We start from the raw sequence: 26,807 nt of genomic DNA, 5'->3' as shown, positions 1-26,807 counted from the left end.
ATTAACTAGGATTGACGACCCTAAATGGATCATTATTTGGGTAAATGATATAAAGGTTGGTGCCTTAGCTTCCCAATCTCCTATATGAATAAACCTAAATAAAAAATCAGCTAACATGAGCATGCACCGCATTACATGTGCTTTGGCTAGGAAGCGCACATTTACCGGGAGTATTGCATGCGCGATCGTGAGATGATGTCGTTATGAGAGTGCAGGCGAGGGTATACATCATTGTCGCATACCATTCTTGCATTAACAAGATTACTTAGGACATGATTGTTGTACTACTTTATCATTACTGCTTGACTGAATTGATAACATGTTAACCTTTGCCTTATAGCTCCATTGAGTTGATCACTCACTCCCACATTGGAATGGTGTTTTAAAACACCAACCAGACTCTATTGTAGTTTCAGGTGATATCGAGGCCTACGAGGCGGAGCCTGACTTCTACGACAACGAGGAGTTCTCTTATTTATAACTCTCTAGCGGATCTAAGTAGACCTGGGGTTGCGTCACCGGGGCTACAGGGATATGGATTAGAGGATATTACACTTTATTATTTTGTATATTTTGGAACCAAATATGTAATTATTTAACCTGGTATCATGTTTATACTCTGAGGACTTACAACCACTTATATGTTTTATATACTTATCACAGTCTTCCGCTTGCATAATTTAACTGTCTATGGAGTATGATATGCTATTTTAGTATAATCCCATTTATGTTTAATGTACTAATACAAACAACATTTAATCATCATTATCTATGTTGCATAAGTGATGCGTTGGAACTCGGGAGTTAGGCTCCTGCTCGACCCCCGATTTTCAGGGCGTTACAAGTTGGTATCAGAGCATGATTTGGATTAAACTGGGTCTGGGTTATGGACACATGATGCACACTGATGTACTTTGACTAGGAGGGAGTGAGAAAACATAGAAACGATCATAGGATTCCCAGTTTTGTCGATAGGTGAAATTGACCGTTGAATTCGACTCGTGGACATCTGTGATTATACGAGATGGCCCCGATCTTTTTCAAGACCGTCAATCAATGGGTTTAGACTATAATTTAGCCTATTCCACACTCGAACAACCCGAAATGCATGAATATATGTGAGATGGATACCGAAAATAGCTCAAACGGACCTGGGGGGCTAAACGGTAAAAATCGGGGGGAACCAAAGTGGACCCCACACATATACGACACCTGGGGGGTAGATAACATTGCTTCTAGGGTGAGCCCTCACCTCGGTGTACAGCAATCGGTGATGGCATCGCCCGATCGGCGAGGCCTCGCTACCCGGAGGGTCTGGGCCTGTTAGCCCGATGCACGTATACAGCTGTGGGGCCCATGAAAATGTGTGAGGACCCCCTTTTCCTCCCCATTTGCTCCCTTTACTTCATTTTCACCCCTCCAAGCTTTCCAAACTTCGAAACTTTTCATTTTTCTCTCTCAAATCACCCCTCCAATCTCATCTTCTTCCTTCTTCTTACACCACCTCCACCACTCTCTTAAACCCATCTTCTACAACTACCTATCTCCATTAATCCCTCTCATTTGAGTACACAAACATTTCTTTGTGCCTAAAAAAAACCTCCAAGTTCAACAACCCCTTTTATCCCTCCATCTTGTTTCACTCAAATGGCTCTTTTCGAGCTCGTAACGGTGATTTTCTCCATTTCTAAACTTCTTTCTCTTATGGGGAAGAAGAGGGCTTTCATGGATGAGGCCGGGCCTACCCGCCCTACCCGTTCATGGAGGCAGAAAGGCGTCGAAGTTAGCGCAAGCGTCGATCGGGAGATAAGGACAAAGCGGGATCTCGATCCCCAAGCTCCCCTCGAAAGTGCTCTACTGGCAGATATGTCACACGAAAGATTTTAAGGCCGTAGGGTGCTTTTTGAAGCACATGTGGACGAGAAGCTATTTGTGCTATATCCGGTGATGGACCTCTTGGCGGACGCCGATGGGGTCCCATATTTGAGAGCAAGTCTCGTGCAAATGAGGGCACTGTCCGAGCCTTTTACGCCCACATACGCAATCCATTGCTGGAGCCTCTACAGTTTTCTATCCCCGTGGGAAGGCGGGAAGCTGTTGTCAATGTGGACTTGATAGCTTGAGTCATGGGGATGCCACGTGGGGAGGTTCATGCTAGTGAGAAGAGTCTCAAGAGTGCGCGTGAAAAAAGATTGCCGCACGTGATTTTCTTTGTGGCCGATTGGTCCACTGAAATCCAGGAAATTACCTCCTGGCGTCCAAGATGACTCCTGACTTCCACCTGCTCCACCACATCTTCACCCACAATGTGTATCCTAAATGGAGCAATCGTAGTGAGTGCACGCGTCTGATGGTAGATTTCTTATACTGAGCTGGGCAGGGAGACAAGTTGTGCTTGCCTACTTTCGTCCCACGTCAGATAGTCCTGGCTGCCAGTTCTGCAAGGACGGCTAATTCACTCTCATTCGGCCGACTCATATGCAAGCTTGCTCGTGAATTCGGCTACAGACTTGGCGTAGAAATTCCTACGCTGATCCATTTCATTAACAACACTACTCTCAACAACATGAATATTGGGCCACGACAACGTCAAGCCCGACTTGATGAGAGTGATGATGAGACGGAAAGTGAGGAGGAAGAGAGCGATGAAGAAGGTGGAGATGAGATAGAGGAAGAAGGCAAGGAAGAGGAAGAAAATGAGGCCTAAGACACTGATGAGGGCTCTCCTCCTGCTACACAGGAGCGTGACAGTGATTGGGCTGCTATAGAAGCTAACTTGGCTCAGATCGAGGAGGGCCAAGTTGCCCTACGACAAGAGGTCAAAGAGACCCGAGCCAAGCTTAAAGAGAATCTGGCCTTCGTAAAGCAAAAGTTTAGTAAAGTGTCTCGCACCTTGAGGGCTATCCTGTGCTGTATGCAAGACAGGGGTGCACTGCCACCATCGCCAGATTCTGACGACTAGTCTTGTGTTGTAGTCGTCTTTGAGTTTTCTTTACTTTCCTGTTTCCTATGTTATAGCCTTAATAGGCTTAGTAGTAGGGTAGGTTGATGGTGTGTTTGTTGCTTAAGGCTTTGATTAGATTAGTTCATATGTGTTTCCTATCATGATTCATGTAAAGCTATATCTCATGTATTGTGAAAAATTTTGTTAAAAGGAATGCATGCAGCTCCTTTTGTTATGAAATGTGTAGAATGCTTGAAGAATTGAGTATTATATGCTAAATCTCACTCGGGTTGCACCTTATATTGTATATAGGGAATGCCACCTAAGGCCACAAAGAGTACGGCATGTCTCACACTTGACGACTTGATTGACGGGGCACCTCCCTTAAGCGATAGCCATACGGACCCCAGTTTGGGCCTGATTCATGAGACTATGTCAGATTCTCAGCCAGTCACTAGCTCCACTAATGGGCCAACTCATTCTACACCACCAGTTCTAAAGCAGAACCGCGTGTCTACCTCGACACCACATGTGCCTCAATCAGCTCCTCCTCCTAATAGGTTGGAGCAGATGATGCTCTTGATGTAGCAGTAACAACAGCAGTAGTAACAGTTTTTAGCCGCCATTGCGGGGGCCATTGTTCAAAACATACACGCGGTCCCGCTTACACCACCAGTGCAGCCTGCTGGGAATATGAGTACCAGCGGCTTATTCAAGTGATTCCAGCACTTCTGACCTTCTACTTTTGTGGTTACTCATAGACCTGAGGAGGCCGAGTATTGGGTTGACCGTATCTCTAAGATGCTGAAGCTGCTGCACTGCACTGAGGCAGAGCAGGTTGAGCTGGTCACATATATGTTCGAGAAGGAAGCCAGTCTCTAGTGGGACAGTGTCCTTCGGACCGTGGCTGTTGGCTATGTATGGACATTAGAAGCTTTTGATATACGCTTCCACAAGAAGTGCTTTCCCCTCACGTATCTTAATGAGAAGGAGAGTGAATTTCTTCACCTCCATCAGGGAGGGATGATAGTGGTAGAGTATGAGAACAGGTTCACGGAGCTGGCCAGATATGCTCCCCTGATATTAGCAGACCAGCCGATGCAAATGAGGCAATTTTTTGAGGGTATGCGACCCGAGATACGCTCGAAGATGTGTTACGCTAACATATCTAACTATGCTGAGCTAGTGGGCATGTTCCTGTGAGCTGAGCAGGATGGGGACAGGATGTCTCGTACACGTGTGCCTATGGTTCCTAAGCCTCGACCGGATTTGCCGAGTAGGTCGTTCCTCGGTAAGAGGCCACGGGCAGATTCTCCTTCTTGGCTTGCGGCTCCACTGACACAGCCAAGAAGACCTGACGTATGATGCACCTACTACATGAGGTCGGGCCATGTTGACACCTACTGCTTCTCCTGGATGAGGGACAACTGCTTTATGCCTCCTCAAAGGATCAACTGTCAGATGCCACCAGTGATCTCAGCTCCACCTCTACGTTAAGTACTACTTGCACAGCCTTCCTACAGGCCACCTACACCTTGATTTAGGCCACCTCAACGGCCTATGGCACTGCAGCCAAACCGTTCTCAACAGGCTCGTGTGCACTCACTTTCATATGAGGCATCCGAGACAGCAGTTACAGCACCACTGGATTTCAAAGTCACCGCACATGTTCAAGGTACACCAGTCTTCTTATTGGTGGACACCGGGTCCACTATCTCTATTATATCATTCGCAGCAGTCAAGCGGCTAGGGTTGAAAACTAGTCGTATGGTTGGGTTGAGACTCCTTACCGCCACAGGGACCTTCTCAGACTCTACCAAGATGTGTAAGGGTTGTTCGATAGACCTAGGGAGCAGATTAATGCTTGTTGACTTGATGGTCGCCTTATTATGTCACTATGACATCATTCTCGGTATGGATTGGCTCATGGAGATGAAGGCAGGGATCGATTGTGAAACTAGGGTGGTGACAGCCCATGGACCTGAGGGCATGACTGTTACATTACCAGTGCAGGTCAGTTGGTACTACTGCATCAATTGCTACGCTACCTTGTTAGAGCATGTTGATGGTCTGACTTTAGGGAACACGCCAGTAGTTCAAGATTTTGAGGACGAGTTCAGGACGATACCTGGATTACCTCCCTAGCACGAGATAGATTTTACTATCAACCTTGTGCCTATTGCGACACCCATTTCATTACCCACGTATCGCATGCCTCTATGTGAAGTGAAGGAATTGAGGAAACAGATGATGACCTGTTGGACTCAGGTTTCATACGACCGAGTGTATCTCCTTGAGGAGCACCCGTGTTGTTTGTGAAGAAGAAGGATAAATCGCTACGATTGTGTATTGATTATCACATATTGAAGCAAGCGTCGGTGAAGAATAAGTATCATTTGCCCAGGATAGGTCTGTTCGATCAGTTGTAAGGGGCGCAGTATTTCTCGAAGATCGACTTACACTCAGGGTATCACCAGTTGCGCATCAGGGAGGAGAACGTGCAGAAGACAGCTTTCAGGACCAGTTTTGGGCACCACGAGTTCCTTGTGATGTCGTTTAGACTCACAAACGTATCGGTCGTGTTCATGGACTTGATGAACCGGGTGTTTCGGCCGTGTCTATTCCAATTCGTCATCGTATTTATAGATGATATATTGGTATCCTCTAAGAGTCAGGCAGATCACAAGGAGCACTTACGAGCAGTCTTATATACTATCAGGAAGAACTAGTTGTTTGTACAGTACAAGAAGTGTGACTTCTAGAAAGAAAAGTCAAGTTCCAGAGACATGTGGTGTCTAAGGAAGGGATAGCGGTAGACCTTATTAAGGTGATCACAGTTCAGGACTGGGAGCAGCCTGGTTCGGTTATAGAAGTGAGGAGTTTTCTGGGACTCGCTGGCACTACTGGCACTACCGTCTATTCATTAGAGACTTTTCCAAGATAGCCAGGCCATTGTCACAGCTGACTAGGAAGGATCTTAAGTTTTCCTGGAATGAGAAGGCAGAGGCAGCTTTTCAGGAACTGAAGGACAAATTGACATTCGCCCATATGCCAGTATTGCTGAGCAAAGGGTCAAGTATACGATATACATCGACCCGTCTCATGTTGGTTTGGGTTGTGTTCTGATGCAGAAGGACAGGGTGATTGCCTATGCATCGCGATAGTTGAGGAAACATGAGAAAAACTACCCTACGCACAACCTGGAGTTGGCAACCGTCATCTTTGTATTGAAGTTCTGGAGACATTACCTCTATGAAGAGGAGTTTGAGTTCTTTTGCGACCACAAGAGCCTCAGGTACATATTCACGCAGAGGGACTTGAATATGAGGCAGCGACCGTGGATGGAGACCTTGAAGGACTTCAAGTTCAAGGTCTCCTACCATCTTAGTAAGGCTAACCTTGTGGTAGACGCGTTGAGCCGCAAGAAGACTATAGCATTTGTAGATCCACTGATGATAGCAGAATGAGATATGGTAGAGTTTGTGCGAGACTTTGAGCAGAAACTTACGGTAGAGGATCCATTCGAGAGCATTGCACATATTCATATTCAGTCACTTATCGATGACCGAATCATTGCAGCTCAGAAGGAAGATGAAGAGTTGGCAGAGTTGAGAAAGTGAGTTAGTGATGGTGAAGACTCGAAATGGAGAGTTGGTAAGGATGGGGGTTTACGTTATCGTGGCCGCCTATGTGTCCCAAATCTTCATGACTTAAGAAAGGAAGTTCTCGAAGGTACTCACAATTTGAAGATGGCAATGCATCCCAGTAGTATGAAGATGTATCGAGACATGAAGAGGTCGTACTGGTGGGAGAACATGAAGGCCTACATAGCAGATTATGTGTCTCGCTGTCTCACATGCCAATAGGTCTATGCAGAGCATCGACGACCTCTTGGACTGCTTCAGCCCATGCCCATAGTTGAATGGAAATGGGATTTCATTTTTATGGATTTTATCTCAGGGCTACTGAAGATGAGGAAGGGACATGACTCCATATGGGTGATTGTAGACTGGTTGATGAAATCGACTCATTTTCTCCCTATTAGAGTTTCGAACTCAACAGACGATTTGGCCAAGCTGTACATCAAAGAGATAGTACGTCTGCATGGAGTTCCTATGGAGATCGTATCAGACCGAGACACGTGATTCACGTCTATCTTCTGGACTCGTATCCAGGAAGCAATAGGTGTGAAACTGAAGTTCAGTACTGCGTTCCACCCACAGACTGACGGGCAGACGGAACGGGTAAATCAGGTGTTGAAAGACATGTTGCGGGCATGTGTTCTAGATTTCAAGGACAGTTGGGATAACTGTCTTCCTTATGCTGAGTTCGCCTATAATAACAGCTTCTAGGCAAGAATTGGCATGGCCCCCTATGAGGCAATATATAGGCGTCCATGTAGAGCACTGCATTGCTGGGCAGAGGTTGGCGAGAAGAGTCTGATTGGCCCAGAGTTAGTGCAGGCGACCTCAAAGAAGATCGACATTATCAGGCATTGACTTCTTATAGTACAGAGCAAATAGAAGAGTTACACCAATACGAGGTGGTGACCGCTAGAGTTCGAGGTTGGGGACTATGTGTTCCTGAAAGTTTCCCCCATGAAGGGAGTCCTTCGGTTTAGAAAGAAAGGGAAGCTCACACCATGATTTATTGGTCCGTTCCAGATACTAGACCGAGTGGATGTGGTTGCGTACCACCTTGCTTTGCCCACACCACTCGCCGGCGTACACAATGTATTTCACGTATCTATGCTGAAGAAATACGTTCCTGACCCTTCCCACATTATCAGATGGGAGCAGGTACAGTTGAGTGAGGATGCTACTTATATACTGCGATAGACACATATCCTAGATAGGAAGGAACATGTGCTGCATAGTAAAGTTATCTCGCGTGTGATGGTACTGTGGATGCAACACACTGAGGAAGAGGCTACTTGGGAAACAGAAGCCGATGTCCGAAAGAACTACCCTCAAATTCTCGAGGAGTACGAAAAGGTACTAATTTCGAGGATGAAATTTTTCTTTAAGGGGGATAGATTATAACGTCTCAGAAAAATCCGTACAAAGACCCGAGTACCACCTCAGGCAGAAATCATTATGGACCGAATTCTTTAGAAATTAGACGAAAATTAATTAAGTACTAAACTGAATTAATCGGTGAATTAGCTCGAATCACTTTCTATACAAACTACAAGACTTAAAACTAATAGAATCGCTAATGCTACATTACCTAAAAACCTACGATCAATCTTAAAACCCAGTTGCTCTCGAAAGTGCATTGAAACTCTGTATCAGACCTAGACCGCGCGTCGAAAGTCCGATTACCGTGAAACTATATGATTAGGACCGCCTTATTGGGCTTGACAACCATCTCAAAAATCAAGTCCTAATAGTATCCAAGTGTCGATAACTCATACAACATAGTGACCAAGTGTCGATAGTCGGTGATCTGGGAGCTAGCGAAACGATACTCCACTAAACCTAAGGGCACGTGCTATAGCATTCAGAATTAGCCACCCGTCATCGTCAATATGTTATAAATGTATGATTAGCCAAACCATTATTATTCCAATTACAATCAGCCGGTTTGAGTAAATCAATGGTCACCACAGGGGGCTCGTCACCCAGCATAGGCTGACAGCTCATACACAATGTCCCATGGCCACCATCCCTAGGTAATGAGATTTTTCCATCTTAGGATGCTTAATGGATGTCTATCGACCAGTGGCTAATTAAATTCAATAATTAGGGATTGTCATCGCATGGTTATAGGCCATCGAAGCCATGTAAGACAACCATCAAAACATGAGACAGATATTAAATCACAGCGGTAAAAGATTGTCGAAACATTAAATTGAGATAGCAAAGGGGTCAAGTAAAGTTAAATCCGAGCGGTTAAAGCGGTCATTCTAAGTGACTCATGCTGTATGACCTATGGATGGTAAATCCCACATTAATGTTCCATGCTCCACATAACCTCCAATTGAGGGCCCATTCCTTACCACACTCCAGCTTGATACATCTTAAGTATGGGTTCACATACACAAGTGGGATTACCCACAAGAAAGTGTAGTGAATAGAGATCCATAAGTGACTCATAACAATCCATGAGAAAGCATATAGTTATGGCACGCCAGGCATAAGTTGATTTATAACAATTGCGATAAGTCATGATAAGAACTATCGATTGGAATTCAAATGAAAACCATCATGTAAGAAGTTATTGTATGAAATCATGGTTCACAACTGTCAATATAATCCAAGTATAAGCCATGCATTAAGAATTGATAAAAGATCGGCATGCTATGCGATAACATCTGTGAATCAATTAAAGACTATTACTTAAACTAATTTGGAAATGGAAAGCTTAAGGAGAAAAGTCGTCACCTGATGAACCGAATCACCTTTTAGTGTCTCTAAGTGCTTGCGCCCTTAGAATTAGATCATACCACAAATCATGAACTTGTACAATTAGATCTAAGTTATACTCACTACCTAGGTTTAAGATCATAGCCTAGGGCTTGAATTACTTATTTCAGGGTTTTGATGTAGAATTAGGATTTCATCTTAGAGTTTAGTTAGATGCTTAGATTCTAGGATTTGAACTATGATGTATGTGTAGCTTAAATATAATATAATAATATAGTTAGTTACAATTTAGCGTTAATGATACAACTAATAGTTGTGACCATGGTAATAATTAATACTACAATTATAATAAAATAGTATAATCTATTATTAAAGATAATATTTTCAAGTGATGGATACCATATTAATATCATTAATGGTAGTTTCATTTATGATAACTAATATTAGCGTAACACGTTAATAGTATTCATTGTGGTGATAATTAATATTATGATCTACTATCATAATATTTAAGAGTGACAAAACAATACGCTAGTATCTAATAACGATATTATTTTATTTTCTTGTCTATGATAACTATTATTAGAATAGATAATTGCTAATGGCTATGCATTTCTAACATTAACAATCCTAACAATGATAGAAGCAGTAATAATGTTAATTGTAATCAAGAGAATTTTAATATGGAGAGAAATGGTGGACTCACCTTAGTATGGAGTTGTTATGACTTGATTTCAGAACCCAAGCTCGACCCCAGCAAAGCCTGGACGTGGCCCAAGCATGACCCGGCCCAGTTGGGCTCAATCCCAACCGAGTTGACTAGGTTCCAGCCGAGTTGACTCGGTCATCTCCTCTACTTTCTTTTCTTCCCTCTTCTTTCCTTCTCCTCTTTCTTCTTCTTGCCCTCCACTCTTCTTCTTCTTCTTTTCCAACAACTAGATTGAAGCCAGCAAAGCACTGGACTCCACCCAACTGAGTCGACTCAGTTAGAGTCAACTCGGTGCAGCAACGCCCATCTTCATTCTTCCTCTCTCTCTCTCTCTCTCTCTCTCTCTCTCTCTCTCTCTCACCCTCTTGTTTTTTTTTTCTATTGAAATCCTAGAAGCTCTGCTGGACGTGATTTAGCTCGCCCATCAGAGCTAGTCGGCCCCAGACTCCATGGCCAACGTGCCCGTTCAGTTAAGGCAGGCCCAGTTGGAACCCGACTCGATTTGGTTAAAACTCAAGCCACAACATCTGTCGTTGGGAGGCTGGACTGGATCAGCCCCAACTTAGATTCTGGGAAAGCTCAGTCCAGTGGTTAATCAAGTTAACTCGACAGCAGCTTGAAGAGATCGAGCTTGACTCGTGACCAAGCCTGGTGGCACATTCCGAGCGAACTCAGTAGCAACCCGACATCGCTGCATCTACCTTTCTTCCTCCTCACTCCTTCTCTTTCTCCTTCTTCTCTTCTTATTCCTTCTTCTCTTTTCCTTCTTTCCGCTTCTTCATCCCTGGTCAGCGAGAACACCGACCCAAACCGAACTCGGTCGGGTCAGTTAGTGCGGCACCCAGCAGCTCGGTGAGGCGCAAGATCCCGTACTCTCTCTCCTTTTTCTTTGCTCTCCTTCAGTCCTCTCTACCTCTCTTTCTTTTCTCCTTCGGCCATGATCAGCAGGGCATCCAAAACCGAACAGATCTTGCCCCAACTTGAGGCAGCTGGTGCGGCTCGAACGGGGAAGAAGACATGGGCGATAATGGCGGCCTGAAGGACGATGCTTTTTCTTCATTCCGCTGCTTGTGCAGGGTCTGGCTCAAGTCCAGGGAGCTTGGGGACGTGTTTTATTTAAGCTCTATGGAGGTTGGGAGGAGTTAGCTCGGTGGGTTCGAGCCAACGCAATAAGAGAGATTTGCGGCTGTTCTTTTTCTCTCTCTTTCTTTGTATGAAGCCCTAGCTTTGTAGGGCTAGGATTTCTCTGGTATGAACGGTCGAGATGCAAGGAAAGGAGATCACGCGGATCGCCAAGCTGACAACAGAGGAATGGAATTTCCTTTTTTGGAAAGCATGTGTTTGCATGCCCTGCTTTCACTGGAAATTGTGATCACGCGCATGCATTCCAGCATGCAAGATGGGTTTAGTTTTGGTCAGCTCCACCTCCCTGATCGGATGGACGGTTTGGATCGTCTGGGAGGATGATGATGATGGGCCACAGATCAGCTCAAACGAAAGCAGTCCGTTCGTCCGGGGGCGGCAGATAAGAGAGAGAATTCTCTTTTAATAGGTAGTTCGAATCAATGGAGGTTGACCGAGCTCCTCAGCTCAGTGCACACCAGGTGCACACGCTGGTGTATACACGAGTGACTAGGTGGGGCCCACAGAAATTTTTTTGGATGAAATCGACTCCGTTTCATTGGATTCCATAGGTCCAAGTAGGGCCCCTGACTATATATCAGGCTGATCTAAAACTTAGATAGGCCATACTAATTGGTTTCTAGTTCTAATGGTGGATTTTCATTAATTTAATGGTCAGATCACATCCAAACTTATCATCAACAGTGAAAAGGCCCTAAGGGTCGTCTGCATGTTCCTACTGTGAATTTTACTACCCGAACAATATAAATTTTAGTTACCTTATTATAAATTATTTTATTTCATTTCAATCATATTGTGGGCCCCTTTTTGAAAGTGAATAGGGTTGTTCATTAAATATTTTGGTAATAATGATATTATTATTATTACCTATACATTGTTATTTATTTACCCTTTTATTGTATTATTATTTGTATAGTTATATATGTGTTATGTTTTAATTTTATATAAATTGTTAAATTGTTTGAAATATGCTATTTATTATAAAATTTTCTAGTGTATTTTATTTTTATGTAATATAAATTCTATAATTTGTAATTTATATTAATGATGTTATATGTGTATAAATATAATATAGATTATAGTTACATATCATTTTAATAAGAAATTTTAAATATTTATAAGGTATATAAATAACATTTCATAGCGTATATATTCATGTTGTATTATTTTATTTATTATAAATGATCATTAAATAGTTAGATTACATTATATATATATATATATATATATATATATATATATATATATATATATATATATATATATATAATAAGTTATATATATTTAATAATTATTACATATTGTATATCCTGAATTGGATGACCAACCTAGTGATTGGATAATTCCAAAATTGATTTTAAGAGCACCTAATGTTTCCCGTACTAGTTTAGGGAACCTTTGACAATTGCATTTATAAACTGATGGCTAACCTATGCAATCAAGCGACTATCCATCCTATTCAGGTTATGGATCTTATGTACTGTTGTAAGCCTCGATGGCTAGCTTAGATTGCAAGTTGATGATTATACGAGACGCAAACCTATCCCAATAAATCAAGGCTCAACCCAAGGTGGATTGACTTTAGACCTTACAGATGTATTGTGGGTTGTTCTAGCCCAAATTCAGATGTTAAAAGCCATTAGAGTCCTGGGCTGATTGAACTCAACTCTTAAGGGTTCATCATCGTCATGGACTATGAATCGCTGAATGATGATGTGCAATATAAGCCACGTGTGTTCCCACATATGCTCTTGCTAAATTTGATTTAAATGGTAACACCCGAGTATCGAAAAGTACGTGGTGTTACATACGTCCTGACGGTTATCATAACCATTTTATCATTACTTGCCTTCTTTGTCACTTGTCTTGATAACTGCTCTGGTACATCGACCAATTTCGTTTAACCACCCTCACTTAATGGATGAAATGGCGCTGCTCGACATGTTAAAGCATGACCTAGGTTCCATTCACACATGGTAGACCAGAACATGTTTCCTTGAACAAATTGCTCTCTCTCTCTCTCTCTCTCTCTCTCTCTCTCTCTATCTTCTTGGGACAATCTTTCATCTCATCACAACCATTGATTTGCAAAATGGAAATCAACCATTGACATAGAACGTGGTAAATATACATTCCTAGCATGGTTGGACCATAAGAAGGCTAAATGGAAGTGGAAGTAGTCCGTCAAATCTGAGCTAGTTCTATGTAGGGCATAATGTAATTGGGCCCTTGGTGCATCCAGTTCAAAGAAATTTAATTCGATCGAATATGAAGAAATTGTCGTTTGAAGTGTGAACCGGAAATCAACCATGACTTTTGATTCAATTATCAGTACGGGATGCACAAGCTAGCAATCTTTACCGTAATGGGTGATCCATAATTAACCGACCCATTAAGTGGATCGCATGCATCCATTTCATGAGAAAACAACAATTCCAGTTTAAAAACAAAATTTTAGAGAAAAAAATTTATTTTTAATAATTTCAATTTTTGTCATATTTCCTTATTTTTAAAGTATTAGATTTTCATCTTTTTTTAGAAATGACTTGTAATCATGCTAGGACTCCTCTAATAAGGTTTATCTAAACTTTATATTTTTCGCAAATTAGGTTTTAGATGAGTTTTACTATTTTGGGTAACTTCTGTTAGGACTAGAATTTTGCTATTTTTGGTAGTTACAAATTAGGGTTTTATTTTTATTTATTATGGTGAAATCATACATATTAAACATTATTCAATAAAAATATTTGAGTTTTATCTCGGTCTTCTTCTTTTTTTCTTTTCTTTTTTTTTTTCTTTTTTGCCTTGTGGATTGGAGAATGATATTGAATACCTACTATTGAAACCACCACGCCATTGTCATGTGACCCACCGTAATGTTTTCGAGAAATCCACTACCTCCGTCAGTTTTTCCATCTAGTTTTAATCAGTGTGTCCAAATACAGTGAAGATCAAATACTCAGGTAGGCCACACAATTAGAAAAAAGTATTGTTAACCCCACGTTGGAAGGTAGGAGCTCAAAAAATCAAAGTGTCCCACCATAATGTTTCGAGAAATCCACCCTACCCACCAATTTTATTGGCTCATTTTAAGCTGTGGTCCCATATATAAGGTAGATCCACCACTCAAGTGGGTCATGCTAATTGAAACAGTGGTATTGAACCTCCCCTTTTGAAATAGTCATGAGGTTCACATTTAATTGCTTTTTGAAATGTGCACCTGTACACCTGTTTCTTCATTTGATCTTATGTGGTAGGAATTACCTAATAACCAGTTTGAATGGCATATAATCATATATAGCGGGCCTTAGAAATATTTCAATGGTGGTCATTGAATCTCCATCTTTTCCTTCAATGTTGCTCAGTTAAGCCTTTGATTTACCTCGTCTTTGGGTTCACTTCCTAACATGACATGGTAAAATAAATGTACATATTAGATTTCTAAGAAACATCAGGATGGCCCTGGGCACGTGGAGTTAGGCTTAACCAACAATCCACGTCCCGCAAGGTCAGGGTACTAACGTGTTTTCTCAAGCCCTTACCGCAGACCCACTTGGATAGATGTGTTGTATATCCATGCCGTCCATCCATTTTTCTAGCTCATTTCTGAGCATGAGCATAAAAATAATGCAGATCCAACTCTGAATTTGACCACCCCACAGGAAACATGATAATTGAACGCTTGCCGTTAAAAAATTCTTGGGGACCACAAAAGTTTTGGATCAAGCTGATATTTGTATTTTTCCTTTCATTTTGGTCTGCCTGATGCTATCAATGCAATATGTTAGATGGAAAATAATCATTACAGTGGGCATTAGGAAATTTTCAACCGTGGCGTTCAATGACCACTGTTTCCTGTGGTGAGCCGCCTGAGATTTGGAGTGGCTTATTTTTGGGCCAGTACATAAAATGATCTGGAAAATTGGATGGACAGAGTAGATATATAACCCATACATTATGGTGGGCTCCACTTTCACCGCATTGCTGGATTGGGGGTTTCAATAACCCAACGTCAGGTGTTTTACCGAACATACTTTCCAAACATGTATCTCCTAATTAAGTTGAAACCAAGGTAAGTTACTGTTGGAATAAGTAACTTATTTAAAGTAACTTATCATCCAAACGTGACTTAAATAAATGCAAAACAAGTATCAAATACCAACAACCAAACCGCCTGGGTCTAAATATGCTGTCTTATATACATGCACATATATTTATGCATGTACGGAGAGATCGGATGCTGTCAACCTCGAAACGCATTAGCTCAAAGGTTCACAGGGTGAGATGCTTTCATTCGCGGGTGATAACTTTTGGCTGCTGGAAGTTACACTAGTCGATGCTGTCAAAGTGCCGTCACTCATGAAGCTGCTTGTAAAATTGGGTGGCAAATCAGTTAAGTAGCCTGGCTTTGACGTGACGGTGCTCACTTCAATGTCACCCTGCAGCATGGCCACCACCCGTGACATGGGTGGCCGTAGTGATGGTGATGCCTGGATACATAGAAGACCAATGCCGATCATCCGAGCTGCTTCTTCTGCATCGAAGTTGGATAGTCTTGGATCAACCAGTTCCAATGCGCGGTTATTTTCATGGAGATGCCATGCCTACAAGGTCATAGAATGGATTGGATACAACCAAAAACATTAACGAAAAAATTTTTTTAAAGGAAAAAGAAAAAAAGAAATGAGAAATGAGATGTGGGTCACTTATGCTGATGCCCCACCATCTAGAATCTTGATGATCTGGCCCACAAATCTCATATATATATATATATATATATATATATATATATATATATATATATATTTTATTAAATGAGGGAAGGATCCTTACACATTCGGGTGGGACGCCACAAAAAGGTTGGGGGCCCACCTATCATGTAAACCATATACAAAAGCATCAGGGAGCACAAGCCTACGGAAGCAACAATACAGTGACCATATTGAAAAATGTCCGCCCTGTTTGTTGGATGGATATTTCAGGAGCCCCATATTGGTAGTTTAGAATGCATGTGTGCCCCATGTAGTTATTTAACGTCACGTTTGGATGCACCCTGTTGCTGCTATTTTCGGTTGTATATGTGTGTAGCGTATGAAATTGAGGCTTTAATTCAAATCAAAATACAATGACCCTAAGTACTAAAATAGGTAGACATGTAGCGTATGACTAAGATCTAATGAGATCGGTCCCCTATTTAGTCCCCCAACATTACCATTGTTCTTGGATATTCGTTTTGGAGGCAGAACATCAAAAGTCAACTAAATCGTTACTAAAGTTAGCTGACATTGAGCTCTTAAATAAGTGTTTTTTGTCTCATTTTTCTAACTACCAAAGAATTCTCAAGAGTATTTTCCAAAATGAAAGAATTGAGTTTCAGCCTTTACATTTCCGATTTATGTTAGTAGGAAAATTAAATGTCATACCCATTCGACGAGATACATATTCTCTGGATACACGTTCTCACATGGGTTTGGCCTTCCGCTTACAATCTCCAGAGCAACGACTCCAAATCCAAATATATCAGCCTTCTCCGTCAGATGCCCACGCATGGCATACTCCGGTGCGATGTAGCCGCTTCCAGAATAACAAGATAGCAGTTTGAGGCACTCCAATATAAACCAACATCTGGTAATAAGAAATTTAGGCTGCGTTTGGATGCTCAATTGACTTGCATTGCAACAATTAAAAATCATATTGGAAAATTACCAAACTGTGCAACCCCACTCCATTCATAATGACAAATCAACCCCTAGATTGAAATAATGAAATGGAACTTCTGCTTCAGTCTTGGGCTCTACATTGAGTTGGATTATTGCAATTTTGTTCAATGAAGCATCCAAACATGACCTTTAGAAATGAAAGAGCTGGGAAGTTTCAACAATGCTTACATTGTCCCTGCGACACGGGTACTGATGTGGGACATCTTGTCATCGTAGAGCTTGGCCAAACCAAAATCTGATATCTTTGGATTGAGATTAGCATCAAGCAGAATATTACTGGCTTTGACATCCCTATGAACAATGCGGGGCCTGGATTCCTCGTGAAGGTAAGCGAGACCTCTTGCTGTCCCCAAGCATATCTCGAAGCGTATATGCCAATCCAGATGCAAGTTACTCTCTCCTGCAAGAAAATGGCAGCCATTAGCATTGAACTGTAGTACAATTACGCTCTCCTATGGATACATGCGACGGCGGGATTTTGAATTGTACTCTGCATCACATGTGCCACTGCTGGCATGTGGGTTCGAGGTCCAGGTCGTTCCTTAGTTGCGGCCCATCTTGTATGTGTAATGGTCAGAAAACAAGCCAGTCTAATCATCAAATGGGCTACTATACAGTCATGGTTTAATGTGAAATTTAGAGATAGGAGGAATTCCTTTTTTTTCTATTAATTATTATGGTGTATAAATACAGAGGGAATGGCTCCCAATATGAAAGAAATACATTGAGGAAGAATTAAATCCCAGAGAATATGGAAGTATATTTAGTCTTTCCTAACATACATGTAGGAAGATTAATTCTTTCCTAATATACATGGAGGAAGATCAAATCATTCATAATATCCCCCCTCGAGTTCAAGCATGGAGATCTACAACACCCAATTTGTGAAGAAGATGATGACGGAGTCTCAACCAATAGCTTTGGTAAAGATCTCTACAAGTTGTTGATTGGTAGGCACGTAAAAAGTGGAGAGAATCCCAGTCGTAATCTTTTTTTGGGACAAGATAACAATCAATCTCCATATGTTTAGTTTATTTTTGAAAAACAAGACTAGTGGCAATATGAAAGGCAGCTTGATTGTCACAATGAAGCTGTATCCGTTGAGGGTGGTGGACATCAAAATCTTAAAGTAGTGATTTAACCTAAATAAGTTCAGAAGTTGCATTGGCCATGGCATGATATTTAGCTTCAGTGGACAATCTTAAAACTGCCGGCTATTTTTGTTTCCAAGAAATAGGGCATTGACCAAGCATTATTAACTTTTTGTGGATCAACATGCTTGGAGTAATTGGACCGATCAAAGTCACAATAAACGCATAGTTGGAGGGAATTGCTAGAAGCAAGAATGATTCTCTTGCTAGAAGGAGAGGATTTGAGATCTCGAAGTACTCAAATGGCCGTGTGATAAAAAAAAGTTAGTGTGTATTGTGCATGAACTAACTTAGGATGTGGTAAGAGGCCTGCTCTTCCTTGATAAGGTGGGATTCGGAGCCGTCCGAACGGTCTAACATGGTGTTATGAGTTTCTCTTGCAACCCACCTTTGAGCTTCTCCTGGGCCATGGTTTTTTGGTTTGGTCGGATGTGGTCATTGCCTTATGGGTAGTTCTCCCACAGGTCCAAACTAGGCCGGCCTTTGTTTGTAGTTACGATAGGCTCTCCCCAGGTCCATTTTTCTCTTGGAGAGCCCGAATTGTAAATTTTGGTGCGATATATGAAAATTTAACAGCTAGCTTTAAAATAAAAAAAATAATAATAATAATAATAAACCTTAGGACGTTGACCACATAAATGATGTCGGGGCGAGTGATGGTTAAATGAGATGTCCAATGAGTTGATGATATGTAGTGGGATCTGGAAGAGGTGTGCCATGGTCTTCAATTAAGTGCAAATTTTGCTCTATGGGGAAAGTGGCAGGTCGAGCCCCAACATGGCCACTCTCTTTAAGGATATGAAAAGTATACTTTGTCTGATTTAGTAAAATGTCTTTCTGCTTGTGAGGCCGAGATCTTTACCATGAAACTTATTATTAATAAATGTCTCTAAAGCAGTGATGACAATGGGGTCACTTCCTATCAAGATAATATTGTCAACATAGACAATGACCGTTGTAAAGTGAGGGCCATCTGAATGAGTGAATAGCAAATAATTTGCTAATAATTGAGGATAATTTCCTTCTTTCACTGTAGAGAACAATTTCTTAAATTAGTTTTTTGATGCTTTTTTTTTTTTTTTTAAAATCATATATGGATTTATTGAAACAGGAAACACATTGCTTCCCAGTTCTAGAGAATCCAAGGGGATCATCATATATACTGCCTTGTGAAGGTCTCCATGGAGGAAGGCATTGTTGACGTCTAATTGATAGAGTGACCAATGGTGAATGACAGCTACAACTAGGAGACAATGAATAATGGCCACTTTGGCAACAAGTGTAAAAGTTTTAAGAAAATTGAGACCCTTAATTTGATTGCATCCTATGGCCGCTAAGCATGCTTTGAAGCATTCGATGACTCTGCCAGTTTGGTACTTAATTTTGTATACCCACTTGCATCCAATATCTTTTATGTCAAGTAGTAAGTACTACATGTTCCATTTTCCTCTAATGCTTGAATTTCTATTGCCATTAATTCACATCAATGAGGAAGTTTCATGGTATTGGGAAAGAACGTAGGCTCATCATGTGAAGTTAGAGCGGTGAGGAGTTGTAGACACCCCTCACCAGCAATGATGCACATTTTCTTGGACAATGTGAGATAACTTCTAAGTTTAGAAAATCCCCAGGAATGTAACCTAGCCAACCCATAAACCCTAAAACCATAACAAGGCCTGGTGGGCCTAACCAACCTGATAAGTTTCACATACAATTTGAAGTACAAATAATGATTTGGGTGACACATTTCATCTCCTGGGCCACTCATAGTGGATAGTGGCCAACCATAGATTCACTACCATCACCTATGTTAACTGGGCCTCAAGCCAAGCCCAATCTACCAAGCCTATACAAGGAATAGGGGCCTAAGACCCATTGTGAAAAAAGTGCAAAAATCGTGAATAGGCAGTAATGACATACTCACCTGAATCTTTGTAAATTTAAATGGATCTTGGTATCTCTTTGAAGATCTTCCTGGACAGTGATTTGGGAAAACAAACAATTGGGCGTGATGGGATCCCCGCCCAAGGATAAAACGGTTATTTCTTTCCTTAAAGAGTGAAATTACCTATTTTACCACTTATCAAAGTGAATCTACAATGCCATGTGTCCTCCAACCGTTTATATCATGTCATATGGCGGTGAAATTACCTATTTTACCACTTATCAAAGTGGAAGAAGGTGTACCCAAGGCCCTCCCAGCTTTAAAATGTGGAAATGGTTATTACGGCTATGACAGATTCGCCCACTAGCAAATCAGCTCCTTATCCCCCAACCGTTCCAGAATGTAATCATTGGGGCCGTGCAGGATGGAGTCATGGCCACCCTCTGAGACTTCCCTACAATCATAGTTAGCGCGCTAGCTCAAAATCCTAATGTCTCTACAAACGTACAATGTCCACTCAATTAGTCCAGCATCAAATAATTGGGAATCCACTTTAGTCAAATATTTCCCCTAATAGGAGCCAGCATCAAGCACTGGCAAATGCCATGGGTGGGGATTGGTCTCAATAGCCAGCCTACTCTCTAGAGAGTGAGATTCGGGTTTGAGCCCACTAACAAGCTTTAATCTCTGCAAAATCTTTCTCAGTTTCACTTAAATCCAATTCAATTCCAGTTAAATCTAGCTCAATTCCAATTAAATCCATTTTAATTTTATTCAACTCCTCCCCCTAACAGGAGTCTTGTACAATTTTAATATCAATATTCCCCCACCAATGGGACTCATTTTCAGCATTTCGTTCAACATACTCAATGGGGGTAATAGTCAAGTCTAGACTACTGTTGCTTGAATCTAACTATCCATTACCTCGTATCAATGAGATAGTCAATCAATTGAAAGGAGCTCATTGCCTCTCTAAGATTGATTTAAGGTCAGGATATCATCAGCTATGATAAAAGATGAAGAAGTTTCCAAGACAACTTTTATAACACGTTAAGGGCACTATCAATTCTTGTTCATGCCCTTCGGACTGACCAACGCCTTGATAGTATTCAACGACTTCATGAATAGAGATTTTTTAACTAGATCTGAATTATTTTGTTTTTGTACTCATCGACAATAAATTGATCTATTCAAAGACTAGTGAATGCCATGAGTTGCATTTAAGGGTAGTGCCGTAGACCCTAAAAGACAATTGATTGTGCATTAAAATTTGTAAATATGAATTTTGAAAGGAAAATGCCAAGTTTCTTGATCATGTGGTGAGGAACGAAGGAATTGTGGTAGATCCTACAAAGATAGATGTTGTGGTAATGTGAGAGCAACCCACAAATGTTTCGGAAGTTAGAAGTTTCCTCAGACTTGTCAGTTACTACAAAAGATTCATTAAGGACCCTTCCAAGATTTTTGGGCCATTAATGTATCTGACTCGAAATGGGGTACCTTTCAAATGGACTGAAAAGTGTGAAGAGGCTTTCGAAAAATTAAAACGTCTTTTGACCACAACCCCCTGTTCTCACCCTTCCACAAAATAGAGTAAAATTCGTACTTTATATTAATGCTTCAATCAAGAGAATCAGTTGTGTAATTAATGTGATGTAGACTTTGAAGTAACAAATTATATAAATACAAGGTGATGACGAATTGTTACTGAAAACAATGGCCAAACATTAAGCAAATGATACGTCAGAATGGAGGATTGACATCGAAAAAGGAATTGATATTGCAACCACCCGTGTGTACCCAGTATTCTGAAACTGAAAGAAGAGTTTTTAAATGAAGCACACTGAATTAAGTTTTAGTGGCAGAATATGAGGAGAGAAATCCCCGATTACATCTCTTGATACTTTACTTGCCAGCAAGTAAAGGCGGATCATCAAAATCCATCAAGATTATTGTAGTCGTTAAAAACACCTAAATGAAAATGGGACTATATGTCTATGGACTTCATAGTTGGACTACCCATGACTTGGAAGAATCGTGACTCAATTTGGGTGATTGTTAATCAACTGACAAAGTTAGCTCACTTTATTTCTATCTGCATTAACTACTCAATAGACGAACTCATCAAACTATATATCAATGAAGTGGTGCGTCTTCATGGAGTGCCTAGTTCCATCTTATTTGATTACTACCCTCATTTCACCTTGTTATTTTGGATGAGTTTACAAGAAGCCATAGGCACTACGCTTGACAATGGCAGAACTTATCATCCCCAATCCAATGAGCAGATAGAGCAAGTGAAGGATCATCCAATGTAAACTAGGGCATGGAGTAATAGTAATGGCCTTTCCTTACAGCTCGAGATTGATTGGAAGCTCACCCAAATCCAAAGATTTCAACCTATTTATCCAGAATATTACCTTCGACACAACTATTGGAGATTTATTCCGAATTTTTAGCAAATACGGGAAGGTAGTTGATGTGTATATCCCATCCATCCCGGAATCTTTAAAACCAAGGGGCTATGGATTCATCAGATTCAGGTACGAGCAAGACGCAAAAGACGCCATGGAGGTTCTCAACAGCAAAAGGATCGATGGCAGAATAGTAGATGTGAGATGGGCCATAAATAGGGGGCCTACCAACAGGTCCAGCCAAAGCCACTGCAGCATTGAGCAGGGGAAGCAGAAACATCAACAGGCCCCAACCATCTCCTATTTGGGAGCTTTGAATAAGGTGGCCAATAAGCGTCCGAGGTAGACAGCTCTGGAGGAAGACACTGCTACAGTGGTAGATTAGAGAACAGTAGAAACCAAGCTCCAAGCCATGAATTTAAGAGCGGTCATTACCATCTCCAGCCCAAACATATCCATTTTGAGGATCTGGAGTGCGATCAATATATCATGTTTTGGTCCTTCTATTTCTGAAGTCACGAGAATATCCCCCATCAAATTTCTTATCATATGGAGATCCAAGCAGGCATTCGACGGTTTCCTTCTCGATTCTGAGTTACATAAATCTATCGATATTAAATCAGCAGTTAAATGGACCCTAGAGGAGGTGTTTGGAAGAGAAGGTATTTGGGTGAGACTGTTAGGAATTCCGGCTCATGCCTGGGTGGAGTCGGTTTTATTGGACCTAAGAAATTAGCTAGGAAGGGTTACGCAAATTGATCCCATCAGTGCATACGGTATTTTTCAATCTTTTGCTCGAGTCAGAGTTGCTATTTGCCTAGGCATGAATCTGCAAAGAACTCTCAATCTCTGAGTTCTTGGTAAATGCTTCCCAATTTTTACGGAGGTGGAATCATTCTATATTACCAACATCATTAGCAACAGGTCCCCTAACGCTGTTGGAGAACAGACTGTCAAGGAGAGCACGAAAGATTGGGTCCAGAGAAATTTCATCTCCTCTCAGGCGGCCCCTCAGGAACGCCCGGCAAGCGTTTGTGGAAAAGGCGACGAGATAAAGAAAGCTGATGAGAGCCATATTAGTAAGGAGGTAAATGCTCCACGGACCTATGATATGTCCTTAAAGGCGACAGACTGAATGAAATAGTAAGCATTAAGGATGTAGGAAACAAGGCAATTGTGATTCATGAGGCTGATATGGGACCTGTAGGAGTCCCAATGGGGGACCGAACTCCTACCGCAGTCAGGAGTGTTGCTTTAGAACTTCTCTACAATCAAGACATAGACTGCACTGATCCTGCTAGGATTTATATGGGTCCTGGTATTGGCACAGCAACTCCCAGTTGCCCCAGCCCATCGATGCTTCAAATACAGGATAAGTCTCTCGCTATCCAGACCTATCCAGGAACAGCCTGAATAAGCATGGCCAAGATTTCCTCAGCCCCACTTCCTAACTCCAAGGCCACTAACCCAACTACTCTGAATGGTAGACAGGCCGATAAAAATACAGCTACAACCACATTCTGCAAGGAGCTGGAGCAGAGTTTAATTCGCCATCCAAGATCACAAGGGAACTCACCATATAGTTTCGGCTCCCAGTCTCAAGGAGAAGCTAGTGATGAGGAACCTAAAGGTGACTTCATTTTGATTACCTCAGATAGAGCGCTCAGAGAAGATCAGAAGTCGGATTTGTTAGAGGAGGCTGAACTCACCACTTTCTATGCTGAGGAGTCCCTCTCCCCGCAGGCTGAGGCTAGGTTACCAAACCCAAGACTGGAGATCGATTTGTCTCCTTATTTCTCGTTGCCCTGAAATAAGATTGCAAATAGGGTACTCCAGCATGATCTAGAGCTCGCCCTAGAGGTTTCAGATCGGATGGAAGACTGTGATGTAGCCCAGGCAGCACAATATTCAACTATCTCACGTGGCCCCCCTGACAACATTCAAGAGAAGATAACCAACAACTTTGACATGTCGAATCTGAATCCTTCATTGGACCCTCAGGAGCATCCTAGAATCAAAGTTGCCAAGATGACTAAGAGAAGAGTACGAATCCTCTACAGCAGGGGTAAATGGGAATCCAAGCTTAGAAGACTAAAGCGCAGGGCTGTGAATACTAGTTGTGTCACGGATGGATAAGATCCTAGTTTGGAATGCTCAGGGTATTGGTAACAAGAGAACTATCAGAACCTTGAAGCGACTGATCAGGCGTCATAACCCCTGGATTGTGGTGATTCTTGAACTGATGATCAGGGACGCCTATAGAATCAGAGTTGGCTTAACTCTTGGCTTCCACCTCTCGTTCTCTGATGATGAAGAAGGTGGGAAAATCTGGGTTTTTTATATAAAGATTCATTCTCCTGCTCTATTTTTAAAGCTTCTAACCAATCCTTGACTGTAAAGATTCTGGTGCAGAATATGCAACTATCTGTTCATCTCACTTTTGTTTATGCCAACTGTTCTAGAATTCTTAGGAGATCTCTCTGGGATGAGTTAGCTGATCTGTCGTCTTCTCTCCATAGCCCATGGGGAGTGTGTGGAGATTTCAACGCGATCACCAAAGCCACAGAGAGACGGAGCCGCGGTGAGTTCGACAGGCAAAACGCCAGGGAATTCTCTGAGGCGATCGAGAATGCTGGGCTGATCAACGCGGGGTTTGCGGGGCCGCGTTTCATGTGGTGCAACAACCAAGCAGGTTCGGCTAGAATTTGGGCCAGGCTCGATAGAATGCTCATCAATGCTTCTTGGACTTCCTCATTTTCGCGTTTCCATATCAAGCACCTCCCACGGGTTAACTTCGACTATAATCCACTTCTCCTAGATTTCCCTCCCCAACCCTCTAGCAGCCCAAGGCCGTTCAGATTTAAGATGATGTGAATGAGGGATAATGCTTTCCTGTAGGTAGTTAAAGTAGCTTGGGATAAAGTGGATTCTTATCACCCAGTTTTCAATGTTCTTACTAAGCTAAAGAGTGTCAAGGTTGAGCTCAAAGTCTGGAACAAGGAACACTTTGGTAACATTTTTTATCAGATGAAAGTAGCTGAAGCAGAGCTTGAAGCGACCGACCTCTAGTTGTAGCAACACACGACCAATCTGAGCTAAAGTAGCGATATTCAAACCAGATTCCAAGAAGCTTCGGATCGCCTGGCTCAACTTGAGATCAAGCAAGAGCTGTTTTGGAAACAGAAAGCGAGGAATAGCTGGCTGGATGAGGGAGACAGGAACTCTAAGTTTTTCCATGCATCCACTTCAGAGCGCCAACGTAGAGCTGTAATCAGCAAAATCGTGTTGGATTCAAAAGAGGAGCTAACAGACCAGGATGAGATCAAACGGGAGGCAGTGCGGCATTTTGAAGAATGATTTTCTCGGAGCCCCAACACAGTTGAGTCTGCCCTGCTAGATTCGGTCCCCCACTTACTGACGCAAGAGATGAACGACCAGCTCATAACGCCCCCTTCCTTGAGGTCAAATAAGCAGCTCAGTCCATCCCGAGAGAGGGATCCCCAGGGCCTGACGGATTCTCAGGTGCGTTCTACATATCTTGCTGGGACATTATTAGTCAGGATATCCGCAAGGCGATGATTTATTTCTTCCAGGGGGGAAGTTGCCTCGAGCGGTCAACTCTACCCTCATTTGCCTCATCCCCATAGGACCTGCCCCAAGAAGATGGTCTGACTATAGGTCGATCAATTTATGTAATTGCTTATACAAAATTCTATCGAAGATAATCGCGGTCAGGCTAAACCAGATGCTGCCTTCCCTGATTTCAGCTAAGCAAGGTGCTTTTATCAAGGGCCGATTGATCTCTGAGAACATCATGCTCTCTCAAGAGCTGTTCAGAGAATTAAATAGAAAGAATCAAAGGGGTAACATAGTTTTGAAATTGTATATGGAAAAGGTGTACAATAGGGTGGATTGGAACTTCCTTAATCAGGTTCTTGGGCACTTTGGTTTCAGCTTAAAGTGGAGGAGATTGGTAGAAAACTGTTGGGCTAGCAGTTGGTTCTCGGTGTTGATTAATGGTGAGGCTGCGAGTTTTTTCAAGTCCTCGTGAGGGCTGCGGCAAGGGGACTCGCTCTCTCCGAGCCTCTTCATTCTTTGGCAGATGTGCTAAGCCGTGGTCTCAATCATCTCATGTCGATGGGTCAATGTTTACCCCTCTCTCAAAGGAGGGGCTGCCCGAGGATTTCCCACCTCTTCTGCGCGGACGATACCCTGCTCTTCCTTAACGACGGATTAGCCTCGCTGTGCAAGACTAAGGCTCTATTGGACGAGTATCAGAGGGCGTTTGGCCAGAGTATCAACCGTGGGAAAAGCTCCTTCTTTTGCTCCGATTAGATCCCGGCGTCCAGAGTTAGGTCCATTTCAAACCTTCTCGGTATTTCCAGGTCGATTGGTTCCTTTCACTACCTAGGGGTTCCCCTGGCAGTAAATAGGCTGAAAGCAAGTGCCTTTCAGTCCTTAGTTGACAAAGTG

General features: G+C 42.1%; 1 protein-coding gene across 1 annotated transcript in view; it reads right to left on the bottom strand.

Annotated features, from left to right (window-relative positions):
• Window positions 1-15,275: 15,275 nt before the first annotated feature.
• Window positions 15,276-26,807, bottom strand: part of LOC131220912 (probable LRR receptor-like serine/threonine-protein kinase At1g56130) — a 132,217-nt gene continuing 120,685 nt past the window's right edge. Inside the window, exons 32-34 of the mRNA XM_058215848.1 lie at window positions 17,053-17,284; window positions 16,588-16,738; window positions 15,276-15,768 (exon numbers count right to left, since the gene is read on the bottom strand). Of these exons, the coding sequence (XP_058071831.1) occupies window positions 15,424-15,768; window positions 16,588-16,738; window positions 17,053-17,284 (728 nt within the window). The 3' untranslated portion in view covers window positions 15,276-15,423. The remainder of the gene's footprint in view (window positions 15,769-16,587; window positions 16,739-17,052; window positions 17,285-26,807) is intronic.

Source organism: Magnolia sinica, chromosome 12 (assembly GCF_029962835.1).
Source record: "Magnolia sinica isolate HGM2019 chromosome 12, MsV1, whole genome shotgun sequence".
NCBI classification, from domain to species: domain Eukaryota; kingdom Viridiplantae; phylum Streptophyta; class Magnoliopsida; order Magnoliales; family Magnoliaceae; genus Magnolia; species Magnolia sinica.
The sequence above is the reverse complement of the archived record's forward strand: the minus strand, read 5'-3'. Positions and strand labels throughout refer to the sequence as shown.